The following is a 15,000-nucleotide window of genomic DNA, read 5'->3' on the forward strand; positions in this document are numbered from 1 at the left end:
TTCTCAACAAGACTTTTAACCCTTTCCTCTCTCCTCTGTCTCAGCCTGTCTGTCCTCTGTGTGTAGAAACCTCATCAGAAACCTGATCAACCGTCTACATGATCCATAAATCTGGTTCCTCCTCACATATCTGACTGTGTTAACGTCTCAGCCTGTGTGTCCTCGCAGGTAGAAACCTGATTAGAAACCTGATTAACCATCTACATGGTCCATAAATCTGGTTCCTCCTCACATATCTGACTGTGTTAACGTCTCAGCCTGTGTGTCCTCGCAGGTAGAAACCTGATTAGAAACCTGATTAACCATCTACATGGTCCATAAATCTGGTTCCTCCTTACATATCTGACTGCGTTAACGCCTTCTGATCCCTGAACTCTGAACTCGTGGTCCAGATGTCTCCAGAGTCTCTGCTGGCTGACAGACAGAGGAGAGAGGAAAGGGTTAAAAGTCCTGTGGAGAATGCGGGCATCGATCCCGCTACCTCTCGCATGCTAAGCGAGCGCTCTACCATTTGAGCTAATTCCCCTGAAACTTAAAGGAACAGTCCAGTGAAAAAAAGCCTGGTAGGAGCATTGACCACTTCCTTTGTGCTTTTGTTCTCTTCCCTCTAGTGTGTTCTAGAGGTTTTTGTGTCTGTTAAAGTTCTACAAAGTTACAGAGCTCAACATTTTTCTGCCTTTTTTCTGCCTTTTTTCAGACATTTTTTTATATGTTTGTCGTTCTTATTGGTCTTTTCTTTTGCCTTCTTTCGTCCTTTTTTGGACTTTGCCGGACTTTTTCGGCCTTTATTCTGACATTTTGCAGCTTTCGCTCTGACATTTTTCAGACATTTTTTGGACATTTTCGGATTTTATTCAGACATTTTTTGGACTTTAAAAAAAAAATAAAAAATTCTGCTGGAATTTTTAAAAAACCTTTTTCGGACATTTTTCAGAATTTATTTGGATTTTGTTTCAGACATTGTTCGACCTTTTCTCTGTAATGTTTTGGACATTTTTCGGGCTTTGTTTTTCTCTGTAGTTTTTCCACAGCTGAGTCCTGATCTCTGTTACTCTGCTTCTAAAATTCAGTTTGTATCTCCGGTCTCACTGACTACATACAGTACTACCTGTACACAGTACAGTGTGTACTATACTAGTGTTTACAGTGTACTGTTGTACCAGTTGGTACACATACTGAACTACTTTATACTGACAGAAGATAATACACTGTGTGCTGTCAAACATCAAACTACAACTTCATAAATGTTCATATATTATATAAAGACAGCTGTGAGCGGCTCCTCTGTGCAAAGCATTGTGGGACAACATTGTCCATCAGCAGCAGACTCATCAGTCATTACTGTGACTCATTATGAGCACTATAACGAGTCACCCAGTGAATCAGTTCATCTTCTTTATTTGAACTCTGACTCACTACAGGAGGATGTAATCTGTGATCTATTCACTCTGACAGCAGCTGAGCAAACAGACGAGGTGGCCGAGTGGTTAAGGCGATGGACTGCTAATCCATTGTGCTCTGCACGCGTGGGTTCGAATCCCATCCTCGTCGGCAATGATTTTCAGGAACTTCTGAGTGACACTCTGCTGATTATTACCACTTCAGAGTGTCACGCTTCAAAGAAAACAGCTGCAGACGAGAGGTTTACACTGTAGAGCTGAGACGATTCACCTATCTAATCTACTGATATGATACTTCGGTGCTGCTTCGATATTTATTGTCATTTTTTACTTCTAGGGACTTTTACTTTGAAAATCTCTAAATGAATCCAGTACAAACGTTTGATTTTCTGCATGTATGTAGTCAGAGACGTCCTGAAGTCAAATATATCAGGATCATTGTCAAGAATTATTTATTATCCATCAACCCAGAAATCAAAGAATAAAGACATTTCCCTCACAGATTAGTGACATTTTTAGTTTATGTTTTATACTTCTGATGAATATAATCCATCAATCTGATTTCCATAGATGTATTTAGTATCTACAGTTCCCTTTGTTAAAACCTTATTTTGAAAAGCGGACGTAGTCCCACGTGTCTACTTCCTCTAACTTCTCCAAGGTGGTCTCTAGCTCTCCCGTCAGCTCCGTTCTCTTTATCCATCCATGGTCAGCTCCATCGGGGCCGTTTCAATGCAGAGAACACAAATGTCAGTATCTGGGTGCTCTACAGTCGTAGCGTCGGCCCATTTGACCATACCATAACGTTACTGCCATACCATAACGTTACCTCCATACCATAACGTTACCTCCATACCATAACGTTACCTCCATACCATAACGTTACTGCCATACCATAACGTTACCTCCATACCATAACGTTACTGCCATACCATAACGTTACCTCCATACCATAACGTTACCGCCATACCATAACGTTACCTCCATACCATAACGTTACCTCCATACCATAACGTTACCTCCATACCATAACGTTACCGCCATACCATAACGTTACCGCCATACCATAACGTTACCTCCATACCATAACGTTACCTCCATACCATAACGTTACCTCCATACCATAACGTTACCGCCATACCATAACGTTACCGCCATACCATAACGTTACTGCCATACCATAACGTTACCTCCATACCATAACGTTACTGCCATACCATAACGTTACCTCCATACCATAACGTTACTGCCATACCATAACGTTACCTCCATACCATAACGTTACTGCCATACCATAACGTTACCTCCATACCATAACGTTACCTCCATACCATAACGTTACTGCCATACCATAACGTTACCTCCATACCATAACGTTACTGCCATACCATAACGTTACCTCCATACCATAACGTTACCTCCATACCATAACGTTACTGCCATACCATAACGTTACCTCCATACCATAACGTTACTGCCATACCATAACGTTACCTCCATACCATAACGTTACCGCCATACCATAACGTTACCTCCATACCATAACGTTACCGCCATACCATAACGTTACCTCCATACCATAACGTTACCACCATACCATAACGTTACCGCCATACCATAACGTTACCGCCATACCATAACGTTACCGCCATACCATAACGTTACCTCCATACCATAACGTTACCACCATACCATAACGTTACCGCCATACCATAACGTTACCTCCATACCATAATGTTACCACCATACCATAACGTTACCGCCATACCATAACGTTACCTCCATACCATAACGTTACCACCATACCATAACGTTACCGCCATACCATAACGTTACCGCCATACCATAACGTTACCTCCATACCATAACGTTACCTCCATACCATAACGTTACCACCATACCATAACGTTTCCTGACGTGACAGAGTTAGCAGCTTTAGCTCTGCTCTGTGTAGCTCTGCTTTTCCTGTCAATGTGTGAAACCCAAAGTGTTTCCATCCTTTACTGGATGTGTAGTGTTTACCACGCTGGATTTTCAGACTTTTATTCTGACATTTTTCTGCCTTTTTTGACTTTTCTTTGGCCTTCTTTCTGGAAATATGTTGATGCTGATACTTTTACTTGAGTAACCTAATATTTGGAAGCTAGTATTTTGCATTGCAGTATTACTACTTTTACTAGTAGAGATCTGCGTTTTTCTTCCATCTCTGTGTGTTAGTTCATTGAAATATTAAAAGGGTTTCCTTTCACTCACATGCAGATACATTTATCAGATACAGTTGATGCACTATCGCACAATCACACACATTACGTTTTCTGTTGGGGCGACACCCAAAACATTCAGGTCTTTAGACCCGGCAATGTCGTCTTAGAGGAGCGTACTATGTGATGGACTGATCCCAGGACAGCCCCGCCCGGCACAGAAGAGTGAGTTTATTAAAGTAGCACAGGAAGTATGAGATCATCATCATCTTTAATAGAAGTAGTGAACTACTGAGGGAGCATTGAGGGAGTACTGAGGGAGTACTGAGGGAGTACAGTATTGAGGGAGTATTGAGGGAGTTCTGAGGGAGTACTGAGGGAGTACAGTATTGAGGGAGTATTGAGGGAGTTCTGAGGGAGTACTGAGGGAGTATTGCAGTACTGGTACCTGTACTTGTCCTCATGCAGCTTCTCTGGTCCCCTCTGAACCTCCTGAGGATCCATCATGGAGGCTGTGATCTGGTCCAGCTGAGCTCTGGTCTGGTCTAGGAGGGTCCTGGTGTCTTTATACTGGGTTCTGGTCTGGTGGAAGTGGGCTTTGGTCTGGTTCAGATGGGCCTTAAGTCTCTGGACTACTTTTTGAAGAGAAGATTTATCATCCTGCAGACAGACAGACAGACAGACAGTCATGTGTCACATGCTAATAAAGAAGTTGAACACAGAGTGAGATAAAGAGGACTGAAGACGGTCTGATAAATGGAGAAGCTTCTCCCAAAAATGTCCCCAAAAAATCTGAAAAATTTCCCAAAAAAGACCAAAACCTATCAGAATAAAAGTCTGAAAAAAGTCTTGAAAAGGTACGACCAAATGTCCGAAAAAAAAGTTTTTAAAAATTTTAAAAAAAACCCAAAACTTGTCAGAAAAAAGTCTGAATAAAGTCCGACAAATTTCTCAAGAAAATAAAATAAAAAAAAAAAAATGTCTGAAAAAAAAGTTTAAAAAATGTCTGAAAAAAGTCAGACAGATGTTGGAAAAAAAAAAAAAAAAAAAAAATGTCCGAAAAAATTCGAAGAAAAGTCCGACAAATGTCCGAAAAAAAGAAAAAAGAAATTATGGAAAAATGTCTGCATTTAACGCATTAATGCAACTTATGATTTTGAGGTTGTAGCGGCTCAGTTTTAAAGATAGAGTGAAGATACTGGTATCATATATATATATATATATACATATATATACTGGAAAAACAAAGTTGTTAAACTTGTGTTTGGTGGATTATTTCTCTGTTGTATCAATGCTAATGGTCATTGTATTTTACATCGTTGGAAAGCCTGTTTATTTACCTTCACAATGATGTCACACTTGTAAGGATCATGTATTTGTGGGATGAGCAGCACAGCTGATTATGCGGGTAGCGCCCAAGAAAATTTTTCCAAAATGCTCTGCCAATGGTAAACAGTGTATTCTCATAAGGCTGCCAGGAAGCCTGCAATGACTGCCCTTCACCATCAGGCCCGTTGGCGCTGGTGTCTCCAACACAGACAATGGAACCTGAACATGTGGGGGAATGTCATGTTCAGTGATGAGTCCAGGTTCTGTCTGCCAAAGTTGGATGGCAGGTCAAAGTATGGAGACGGCGTGGAGAACGCTATGCTGATTGTTGAACCGATGGAGTAACAGCTTTTGGTGGGGGCAGTGTCATGGTGTGGGGGGGGGGCATCTCCCTCACTGGTAAAACAAGGCTTGTCATCATTGAAGGCCATCTCAATGCAGGGAGATATCAGGATGAGATTCTGCAGCCAGTGGTGATCCCATATCTCCACAATCTGGGACCTAACTTCATCCTCCAAGAAACAACGCCCCCCCCCCCCACAGAGCCAGGGTTATCACAGACTACCTCCACAATGTGGGAGGAGAGAGAATGGAACGGCCTGCCAAGAGTCCAGACCTCAACCCAATTCAACACTTGTGGGATCAGCTTGGGCGTGCTGTACGTGTTAGAGTGACCAACACAACCACGCTGGCTGACCTGCAACCAATCCTGGTTGAGGAATGGAACGCCATCCCACAGCAACGTGTGACCAGGTTGGTGACCAGCATGAGGAGGAGGTGCCAGGCTGTTGTGGCTGCGTATGGATCTTCCACCGCTACTGAGGCTCCTGACGGTGGATTCAATGAATAAAGTGTAAAATAGCCAATATGTCTTGTTTGTTCCTTGTTACTGATAGAGAGTTCAATCATCCAATCCACCAAACAACTCAAAACAAGAGTCAATACCAACAGGAGAATACACTGTTTACCATTGACGGAGCATTTCGGCAAATTTTTCTTGGGCGCTCCCCACATCATCAGCTGTGCTGCTCATCCCACAAATGCATGATCCTTACAAGTGTGACATCATTGTGAAGGTAAATAAACAGGCTTTCCAACGATGTAAAATACAATGACCATTAGCATTGATACAACAGAGAAATAATCCACCAAACACAAGTTTCAAAACTTTGTTTTTCCAGTTTATATATATATAGATCCTGGTATCATAGTAAACTAGAGAACCTGATGAATCCATCGGTACCAACCATGTCCTACTAGCTGGTCGTGAAGGAGGTTAAATAACATTCCAAACTTACACTAAATGTTGGAGAGGACAAACTGTCATGTCCATTTTCAAAGGGGTCCCTTGACCTCTGACCTGGTACTGACCTGCAGGGTGTCGATGGTGGACTGTAGCTGAGACTCTCTGATCTCTCTGGTCTGTTTCTCCTTATCTACAGACGCCTGCAGTGCATCACACACACACACACACACACACACACACACACACACAGGTTACATTTAACAGTGTCTATTACTTCTGATTATAATAAAGAATGTTACCTGTCCCAGTGTCCCAGTGTCCCAGTGTCACCTGTCCCAGTGTCACCTGTTCCAGTGCCCCAGTGTCCCAATGTCACCTGTCCCAGTGTCCCAGTGTTACCTGTCCCAGAGTGGTCTGTCGGGTTAGCTCCTCCCTCAGCTGCAGGAGCTCCGTCTCCACCTCCAGCTGTCTGTCTGTCAGAGTCTGAGCCTCCATCCTCAACGCAGACAGCTCCTCCTGCTGGACAAACATGTCCTGAAGAGAGACAGACGCATTAACCAGCCAAATATCAACAGCATCTCAATATTTAATATTATCATACAGACGTTAACAACTTACAGCTTACATTATCTTTAGGATCAAACCTACCCTGGTCTAGTCTAGAAATCACTGCATGTGTTCATTTCATTAAAAAGTGTTAATAACTAAATAAATGACTCGATAGATAAATATATCATTAAATGTAGCAAAAATAATATAAAAAATAAATGTAGCCATTAATTATTTAATAAAATGTGACAAACTGATATTTCTGTTTTAATTTGCTTCTTTATCTATTTATCTTTGTATTAATTCCCTTATTTATTCATAATTCTTTTTGGGATATTTTTCAGATTTTTTTCCAGATATTTTTCTGAAATGTTTCTGATTTTATTTCTGACATTTTTCGGCTTCTTTTCGGATATTTTGCTTACATATTTTGTAAATCTTTTTCATACATTTGTTTCGTACATTTTTTTTTCAACTTGTTTTCCGACTTTTTCTGACTTTCTGGGGATTTCTTTTGGCTCTGAATCACAACCAGAAGACTGACAGCAGGTTTTTTCCACATCAGAGTTAAAAACAAGAATATGTTAACAAACAGGAGAAGAGAAATGCCCCCACAGAAGCACCGGGGAAGGTCTTATTTTTAATTTTTACTTTCTCTGTATATTGCATATTCTATTATTCTTAATCCTGTGAACCTTTACACCTCCTCTCTGCTTGATATGAAACCACGGCTACCAAACGTTACGACAGTTTCCGTCGTAGAGAGGGAAGTTGGTCCTGCAGCTCGCCGCTGTATTTATACACCTTAAAGAAGGGATGCTTCATTCACTGACATCACTGACCTGTGTGTGCGTCATGGCGGCGGCCTCCAGCTGTCTGCAGTGTCTCTGAGCGTCCTCCAGCTGTCTGCAGTGTCTCTGGGTGTCCTTCAGGTGGAGCTGCAGACTCTGGTTCTCAGCCTGCAGACTGTGAAGCTGCTGCTGAGAACGACGAGCCTGAAATTAATTAACAGGTTCAATTATCAGGTTAATTAATAGATTAACTAACAGGTTAATTAAGAGGTTAATTAATAGATTAACTAACAGGTTAATTAAGAGGTTAATTAATAGATTAACTAACAGGTTAATTATCAGGTTAATTAATAGATTAACTAACAGGTTAATTAAGAGGTTAATTAATAGATTAACTAACAGGTTAATTAAGAGGTTAATTAATAGATTAACTAACAGGTTAATTAAGAGGTTAATTAATAGATTAACTAACAGGTTAATTATCAGGTTAATTAATAGATTAACTAACAGGTTAATTAAGAGGTTAATTAATAGATTAACTAACAGGTTAATTAAGAGGTTAATTAATAGATTAACTAACAGGTTAATTATCAGGTTAATTAATAGATTAACTAACAGGTTAATTAAGAGGTTAATTAATAGATTAACTAACAGGTTAATTAAGAGGTTAATTAATAGATTAACTAACAGGTTAATTAACAGGTCAACAGGTGTGTAGAGTCTCTACCTGCTCTCGGAGTCCTCTCAGATACTCCTGAAGGCCTCTGATGATCCCCTCGAGATCCCTCTGGAGAGATTCATTAGCCAGAATCTGACCTGAGGAGGAGGATGAAGAGGACGAGAAGGAGGAAGAGGACAAGGAGGAGGAAGAGGAGGAGGAAACAAGGAGAGGAGGAGGAGTTATATTTTATAACTTGTCCTAACTCTGACAGCCAATCAAAGGGCTCCGTGTTGAGAGAGCATCTGTGATTGGTCGGTGGTCTCCTCACCGTCGGTCAGCTGTTGCTCCAGCTCTTTGATCTCCTGCGTCTCCATGGCGATGCGTGACAGCATGTCGTCGAGGCGACCCTCCAGCTCGCTCTGCTTCCCGCTCATCCTGTCCAACAGCTGTTTCCTATTGGACAGACGGGAGGTCACATGGGCCTGAGAGAGAGAGAGAGACGTCAGCCAATCAGAGCAGCTTCACCGCACGCTGCTCTCCTATTGGTCACTTGTTATTATTATAATATTACAATAGACCAGTTTCCTACTCCTGGTCCTGGTCGTCCTCTTCAGTCTGACATGCTGTTCTGACGGAGTGTACTGGCAGCTTAATGACAGACCATATCCAGGTGCATTATGGGAAACGTAGGATACAGTGATCATATTTTGGCCTTTTATCTGACTTCTTTCGGACATTTTTCAGACATTTTTTCAGATCTTTTATGGGAGGCTTTTTGGACATTTATCTGCCTTTTATCTGACTTCTTTTGGACATTTTTTCGGACTTTTTAATCAGACAATTTTTGGACATTTATCTGCCGTTTTTCCTGACTTCTTTCGGACTTTTTATCGGACATTTTTTGGGATGTATTCGATATATTGTCGGACATTTTTCAGACATTTTACAGATTTTTTTGGGACATTTTTCTGATATTTTTTTCAGTTTGTTTTCAGACTTTTTTCAGGCTTTTTGGGAGATATTTTTCACTGTCTGTCTATTATAACTAGACGACTGACAGCATGTTTTCTCCACATTGGGCTCCTTGTATTTCCTGTCTGTACAAAATGACGTGAATGCAGCAAGAAACTATAAATGTCCCTACTGTCAGGACACAGTGACCTTTTTATGAAAACAACTTTATTTAATCATATTTTCTCCATTTCTACCTACTGCAGCTTTAAGTCCAAAACATTCAACGCTTCATTCAAACCTCAACAGAAGCTTTGAGTGTAAAAGCAACGACATTCAGTACACCTCTAATATATTATATATGATATATGATATATGATATATTATATAGAAGTTTTCTGAGCTCTTACTGAAACTGTTTCATCACCGTCCACATTTGGTTTTTATGTTTTCCAGCTGGGAGCAGCTCCTCTGTTTCCTTTGCATTGCATTGTGGGACATCAGTGTCCATCAACATCACACTCAGACAGACAAAGTGGATTAATGTGACGTCTTTCAGTACTTCATGATACTTTGTGAACTCAGTACACACACAGAGAAGCACTTGTTACTCACAGTCAGTTCAGTCTAACAGTCCTGGACCCCAGAGAGCACACGGGGCTGCTGGGTAACATCCTGTCCTCCTCCTGCTCCTCTTCTTCTCCTCCTCCTCCTCTCTACCTCTATCAGTTCACAGTAAACAACATCATCTCTCTGCTCTAACACTCATTTACTTCTTCATCTCTCCGTTATAAACTTCTCTTCCTCTCTTTGAATCAACACAGGAAATCTCTCTTCCAGCCAATCACAGAGCAGAGCTGCAGAGTGACAGGTCACCTTCTGACCAATGGGAGTGAGTGGAAACAGGGAAAGCCCCGCCCCTCAGAGGTTCTTAAAGAGACAGTAACCTGTTGTTGTTTCTGCAGTGACTCTGAACAGGACTGATTTAGATCAACATTGTCTGCCTTCTGAAGCTTTTTATCATCACGTAACTCCAGATGTTCAGAGTTTATACACAGCTTTATTCCTGAGACTAAATTTAGACTGAAACTCTGAGAACTACCACAATTTCTGAATTTTTCTTTGACATTTTTCTGAATTTTTCGGGAATTTTTCAGCCTTTTTTAAAAATATTTTCACACATTTTTTACCTTTTTATCAGCCTTTCTTCGGAATTTTTTTGGACATTTTTCGAATATTTTTTTGGCTTGTTTTCGTAAAAAAAATTCTTATATTTTTTTCAGACTTTCTTTTCGGATATTTATCTGCCTTTTTCAAACATTTTTCAGAATTCTTTCAGACATCTCAGTCTTTTTTTGGAAATTTTTCTGATATTTTTGGAACATTTAACGGACATATTTTCTGACATTTTCGGGATTTTAGTTCAGACATTTTTCGGATTTTTACGGACATTTTTCTAACTTTTTATTCAGTAAATTTCTGATATTTTTTAAACATTTTTTGTAAATTTTTTGTAATTTTTTTAGACATTTTTTGGAGTTTTTTGGAATTTTCAGCCTTTTCTTGGACATACTTTCAAATTCTAATTCAAGATCTAATTTCGGATATTTTTTCTTAAATTTTTTTGGACATTTATCAGCGTTTTTTCATCATTCTTCAGAATTCTTTCGGACATTTTCCGGACATTTTTGTGATATTTATTTCGGCATGTTTTGGTCTGCCTGTCTATTCACATGTGGAGTGCAGTGAGACCCGCAGATCACAGCAGGACGTCAGTAGAGTAGGCGGTCCTCAATGTGGCCCAGGACACTACAGTACTGCTAAAAGGGGGTGGGGCCATATGTGGACCAGACCACCTCACAAGTGTTTCTCCTTTTACTTCCTCTGAATACTTATCTCAGTACTGATCACAAGAACACAGGCTGAGACGGAGGAGAGAGGAAAGGGTTAAAAGTCCTGTGGAGAATGCGGGCATCGATCCCGCTACTTCTCGCATGCTAAGCGAGCGCTCTACCATTTGAGCTAATTCCCCTGTGAACATAACTGAACTCCACCCAGGATGTGAACTCTGACCCTCTTCTGTCTCCACTCCAAAGTCCCGTCCCCTCCCCTCCCCTCCCCCCGCCCTCCCCTCCTCTCTCCTCTCCTCTCCTCTCCTCCTCTCTCCTGTCTCCTCCTCTCTCCTGTCTCCTCCTCTCTGTTTGTGAAGAAGGTTTCTTCACTAAACTTGACTGACTGGATTCCTCCTGTTTAGTAGAGGAGGTGGTGGAGGAGGACAGACGGAGGACAGACGGAAGATAGACGGAGGACAGCAGGAGGACAGACGGAGGACAGATGGAGAACAGACGGAGGACAGACAGTCTTCACCAGATTGTCTGAACTGTAATAATAACTCACATGTTGAGGGTCGGTGGTGTCCAGTGTCAGTAGACGTGTCTCCAGCTCTTCCGTCTCTCTCTCGGTCTCCCTGCTCTCGTCTGTCTGTCTGTCCATCTGTCTTCGTGTCTCGTCAGCTTCATCTCTCAGCTGCTCCGGGACGGACAGTTTACTGAGGAGACGACACAGCGCCTCCTGCTGAGAGGATAAAAACGTTGATTCAGACAAAACTGGGCTGAAACTCGTCTTCGTGAACTTTGTCTTTATGTGAACTTTGTCCTTATGTGAACTTTGTCTTTATGTGAACTTTGTCTTCATGTGAACTTTGTCTTTATGTGAACTTTGTCCTTATGTGAACTTTGTCCTTATGTGAACTTTGTCTTCATGTGAACTTTGTCTTCATGTGAACTTTGTCTTCATGTGAACTTTGTCTTCATGTGAACTTTATCTTCATGTGAACTTTATCTTCATGTGAACTTTGTCTTTATGTGAACTTTGTCTTCATGTGAACTTTGTCTTTATGTGAACTTTGTCTTTATGTGAACTTTGTCTTCATGTGAACTTTGTCTTCATGTGAACTTTGTCTTCATGTGAACTTTATCTTCATGTGAACTTTATCTTCATGTGAACTTTGTCTTTATGTGAACTTTGTCTTCATGTGAACTTTGTCTTTATGTGAACTTTGTCTTTATGTGAACTTTGTCTTTATGTGAACTTTGTCTTCATGTGAACTTTGTCTTCATGTGAACTTTGTCTTTATGTGAACTTTGTCTTCATGTGAACTTTGTCTTCATGTGAACTTTGTCTTTATGTGAACTTTGTCTTTATGTGAACTTTGTCTTCATGTGAACTTTGTCTTCATGTGAACTTTGTCTTTATGTGAACTTTGTCTTTATGTGAACAGTGAGTTGATATTATCTCGATTGGTTTAAACTAAATGTTGTTTAAGGTTTGTATTTAAAGTATTGTGTCCCCCACTTCTAAAGCCAAGCCAAAGACATGTGTGTTACCTGTCTGTGTGTTACCTGTCTGTGTGTTGTGGTTTCCTCAGGAACTCGGTGTTCTGTTACCGGCTGCTGATCAGTCTGATGGATCCGCTGCAGTAGGTCGGCCTCAGCTACACACACACAAACACACATAGGTATAAAACCACAAGGTCGTAGGCCTCCGCCAACTAGTACAGTCTCAGTTCACATCCATGTCTGTCCAGAATGTCCTCACATCTTTTGTGAGGTCACTTATCAGGACATCCTCGAGTCCAAGTGGAGGTTTGAACCAAATTTGAAGATATTCCATGGAAGTGTTCCTGATACAACACAGTCGCAAGAACGGGACAAAGGTCACTCTGTCCTTCCAACTAATGTCTTATATCTCACTCTTATTCGCTGTGTCCTACCATCTCTGAAAGGAAGTGCCCTAGCCTCAACCGTGCCGCTTGGCCAGCCAAATGTAGAAGTAAACCAACACACAGCTGCAGTCTTCTGTTGAAATGGTGCATGAAGTCCCGTTGTGTTTGATAATCCAGTCCACAGAAGAGACTAAAGTCCTATGGACTCATGGAGAATGAGCATCGATCCCACTACCTCTCGCATGCTAAGCGAGTGCTCTACCATTTGAGCTAATTCCCCTGTACGAGGAGCCATCGTGTAGCTCCGGGTTTATCGCCTCCTCCTTACTTCCACGCCACATGGATCCATTATGTCTCTGGAAGCTGAGCTGGGTCAGACTCTTACTGTAAAACACAGCTCACAACAGATGAGGTGGCCGAGAGGTTAAGGCGATGGACTGCTAATCCATTGTGCTCTGCACGTGTGGGTTCGAATCCCATCCTCGTCGCAGGCCATGTTATTTACGTCTGCCATGTTTATTGATGCGGACATTGACCCCGCTACCTCTCGCATTGCTCAGCGAGTGCTCTACTATTTGATTCAAAACTTGGTCGACTATGACAAACAGCTCGTGGACAACAGGACAAACTGATCACAGGGCAGTTTAGGTGAACCAGAAACAGGGCTGAATTCACTCCTGGGGTGGAAAGTCTAAAAGGAAGTGCCCTAGCCTCAACCGTGCTGCTTGGCCAGCCAAATGTAGAAGTAAACCAACACACAGCTGCAGTCTTCTGTTGAAATGGTGCATGAAGTCCTGTTGTGTTTGATAATCCAGTCAATATTTCAACAAATTCCATCCACAGAAGAGACTAAAGTCATATGTACTCATGGAGAATGCGGGCATCGATCCCGCTACCTCTCACATGCTAAGCGAGCGCTCTACCATTTGAGCTAATTCCCCTGTGCAAGGAGCACTTGTGTAGCTCCGCGTTTCTCGCCTCCTCCTTACTTCCACGTCACATGAATCCATTGTGTCTCTGGAAGCTGCGCTGGGTCAGACTCTTAGTGTTAAACACAGCTCACAACAGACGAGGTGGCCGAGTGGTTAAGGCGATGGACTGCTAATCCATTGTGCTCTGCACGCGTGGGTTCGAATCCCATCCTCGTCGCAGGCCATGTTATTTACGTCTGACATGTTTACATGTCACCAACATAACTGGCTCAATTATAACAACTCTCTTTGGAACAATGAGATCAATTTCCCCCATAGAAGTTCTCTGGTTCTCATTGAGAGACTGTCATATGCATCGAGACCAAACTGATGACTTTCAGTCATTCGGTTGAACAAAACATCTGAACTAGAGACGACCATGGAAACTCACAGGGGAGTCCCTTGACTCCACAGTGCCGGTTGCTCAGTGGCCAGACGTTTCCCTTGTGGTTGAGGCAATCTTTGCCAGGATTAGTCTGTGGAGAATGCGGGTATTGAGCCCACTACCTCTCGCATACTAAGCGAGTGCTCTACTATTTGATTCAAAACTTGCTGGACTATGACAAACAGCCGGTGGACAACAGGACAAACTGATCACAGGGCAGTTTAGGTGAACCAATGAGGCGATGGACTGCTAATCAATGTGCTCAGCACACGTAGGTTCGAATCCCATCCTCTTTGCAGACCATGTTATTTACGTCTGACATGGAAACTGATAATTAGCTTTGACAAAGTAGTCATGACAGTAAACTTACCTTTACTCTGCTCTGTTCTGCAGTCCTCCAGCAGAGGGCGTGATGTCTCCATGTCATTGTGAACGTCTGAACCCTCCTGGGTCTGCAGGGAGGAGGAGGATGAGGAGTTTCGGGGAGAGGAGGTGAAGGTGTTCCTGATGTGTCGAGCCTTGCCGATGTACGGACTATCAGCCACAGAGTCCGCGCTGTCGACTTCCTGATGACACAGACGAGTGTTAACACTTTGACTCATATTCAGATGTTTGACCTCTCTATGTGTGGTTGTTTGACAATCAAATCTTTTATATTTATAAGTTATACATTTACATTAAAAAATATAATTAATATTATTAATTATTAATATTTAATCACGATTAATTGCACATGTTTTATCTGTTCTAAATGAACCTTAAAGGGAGATCAGTCCAGTATTTAATCCTCTT

At 41.7% G+C, this 15,000-nt stretch overlaps 1 protein-coding gene and 1 non-coding gene across 2 annotated transcripts in view; both read right to left on the bottom strand.

The window, feature by feature from the left end:
• cntrl (centriolin) overlaps positions 1-15,000 on the bottom strand; it is a 56,357-nt gene that overhangs the window by 25,276 nt on the left and 16,081 nt on the right. The window contains exons 11-19 of the mRNA XM_074639651.1: positions 14,579-14,774; positions 12,530-12,621; positions 11,526-11,699; positions 8,506-8,659; positions 8,244-8,332; positions 7,568-7,720; positions 6,576-6,710; positions 6,302-6,376; positions 4,050-4,261 (exon numbers count right to left, since the gene is read on the bottom strand). Coding sequence (XP_074495752.1) covers positions 4,050-4,261; positions 6,302-6,376; positions 6,576-6,710; positions 7,568-7,720; positions 8,244-8,332; positions 8,506-8,659; positions 11,526-11,699; positions 12,530-12,621; positions 14,579-14,774 — 1,280 coding nt within the window. The remainder of the gene's footprint in view (positions 1-4,049; positions 4,262-6,301; positions 6,377-6,575; positions 6,711-7,567; positions 7,721-8,243; positions 8,333-8,505; positions 8,660-11,525; positions 11,700-12,529; positions 12,622-14,578; positions 14,775-15,000) is intronic.
• Positions 454-526, bottom strand: trnaa-agc (transfer RNA alanine (anticodon AGC)). The gene has a single exon. It is a non-coding gene; the product is annotated as a tRNA-Ala (tRNA).

Source organism: Sebastes fasciatus, chromosome 6, assembly GCF_043250625.1.
Source record: "Sebastes fasciatus isolate fSebFas1 chromosome 6, fSebFas1.pri, whole genome shotgun sequence".
In the NCBI taxonomy this organism is placed as follows: Eukaryota; Metazoa; Chordata; class Actinopteri; order Perciformes; family Sebastidae; genus Sebastes; species Sebastes fasciatus.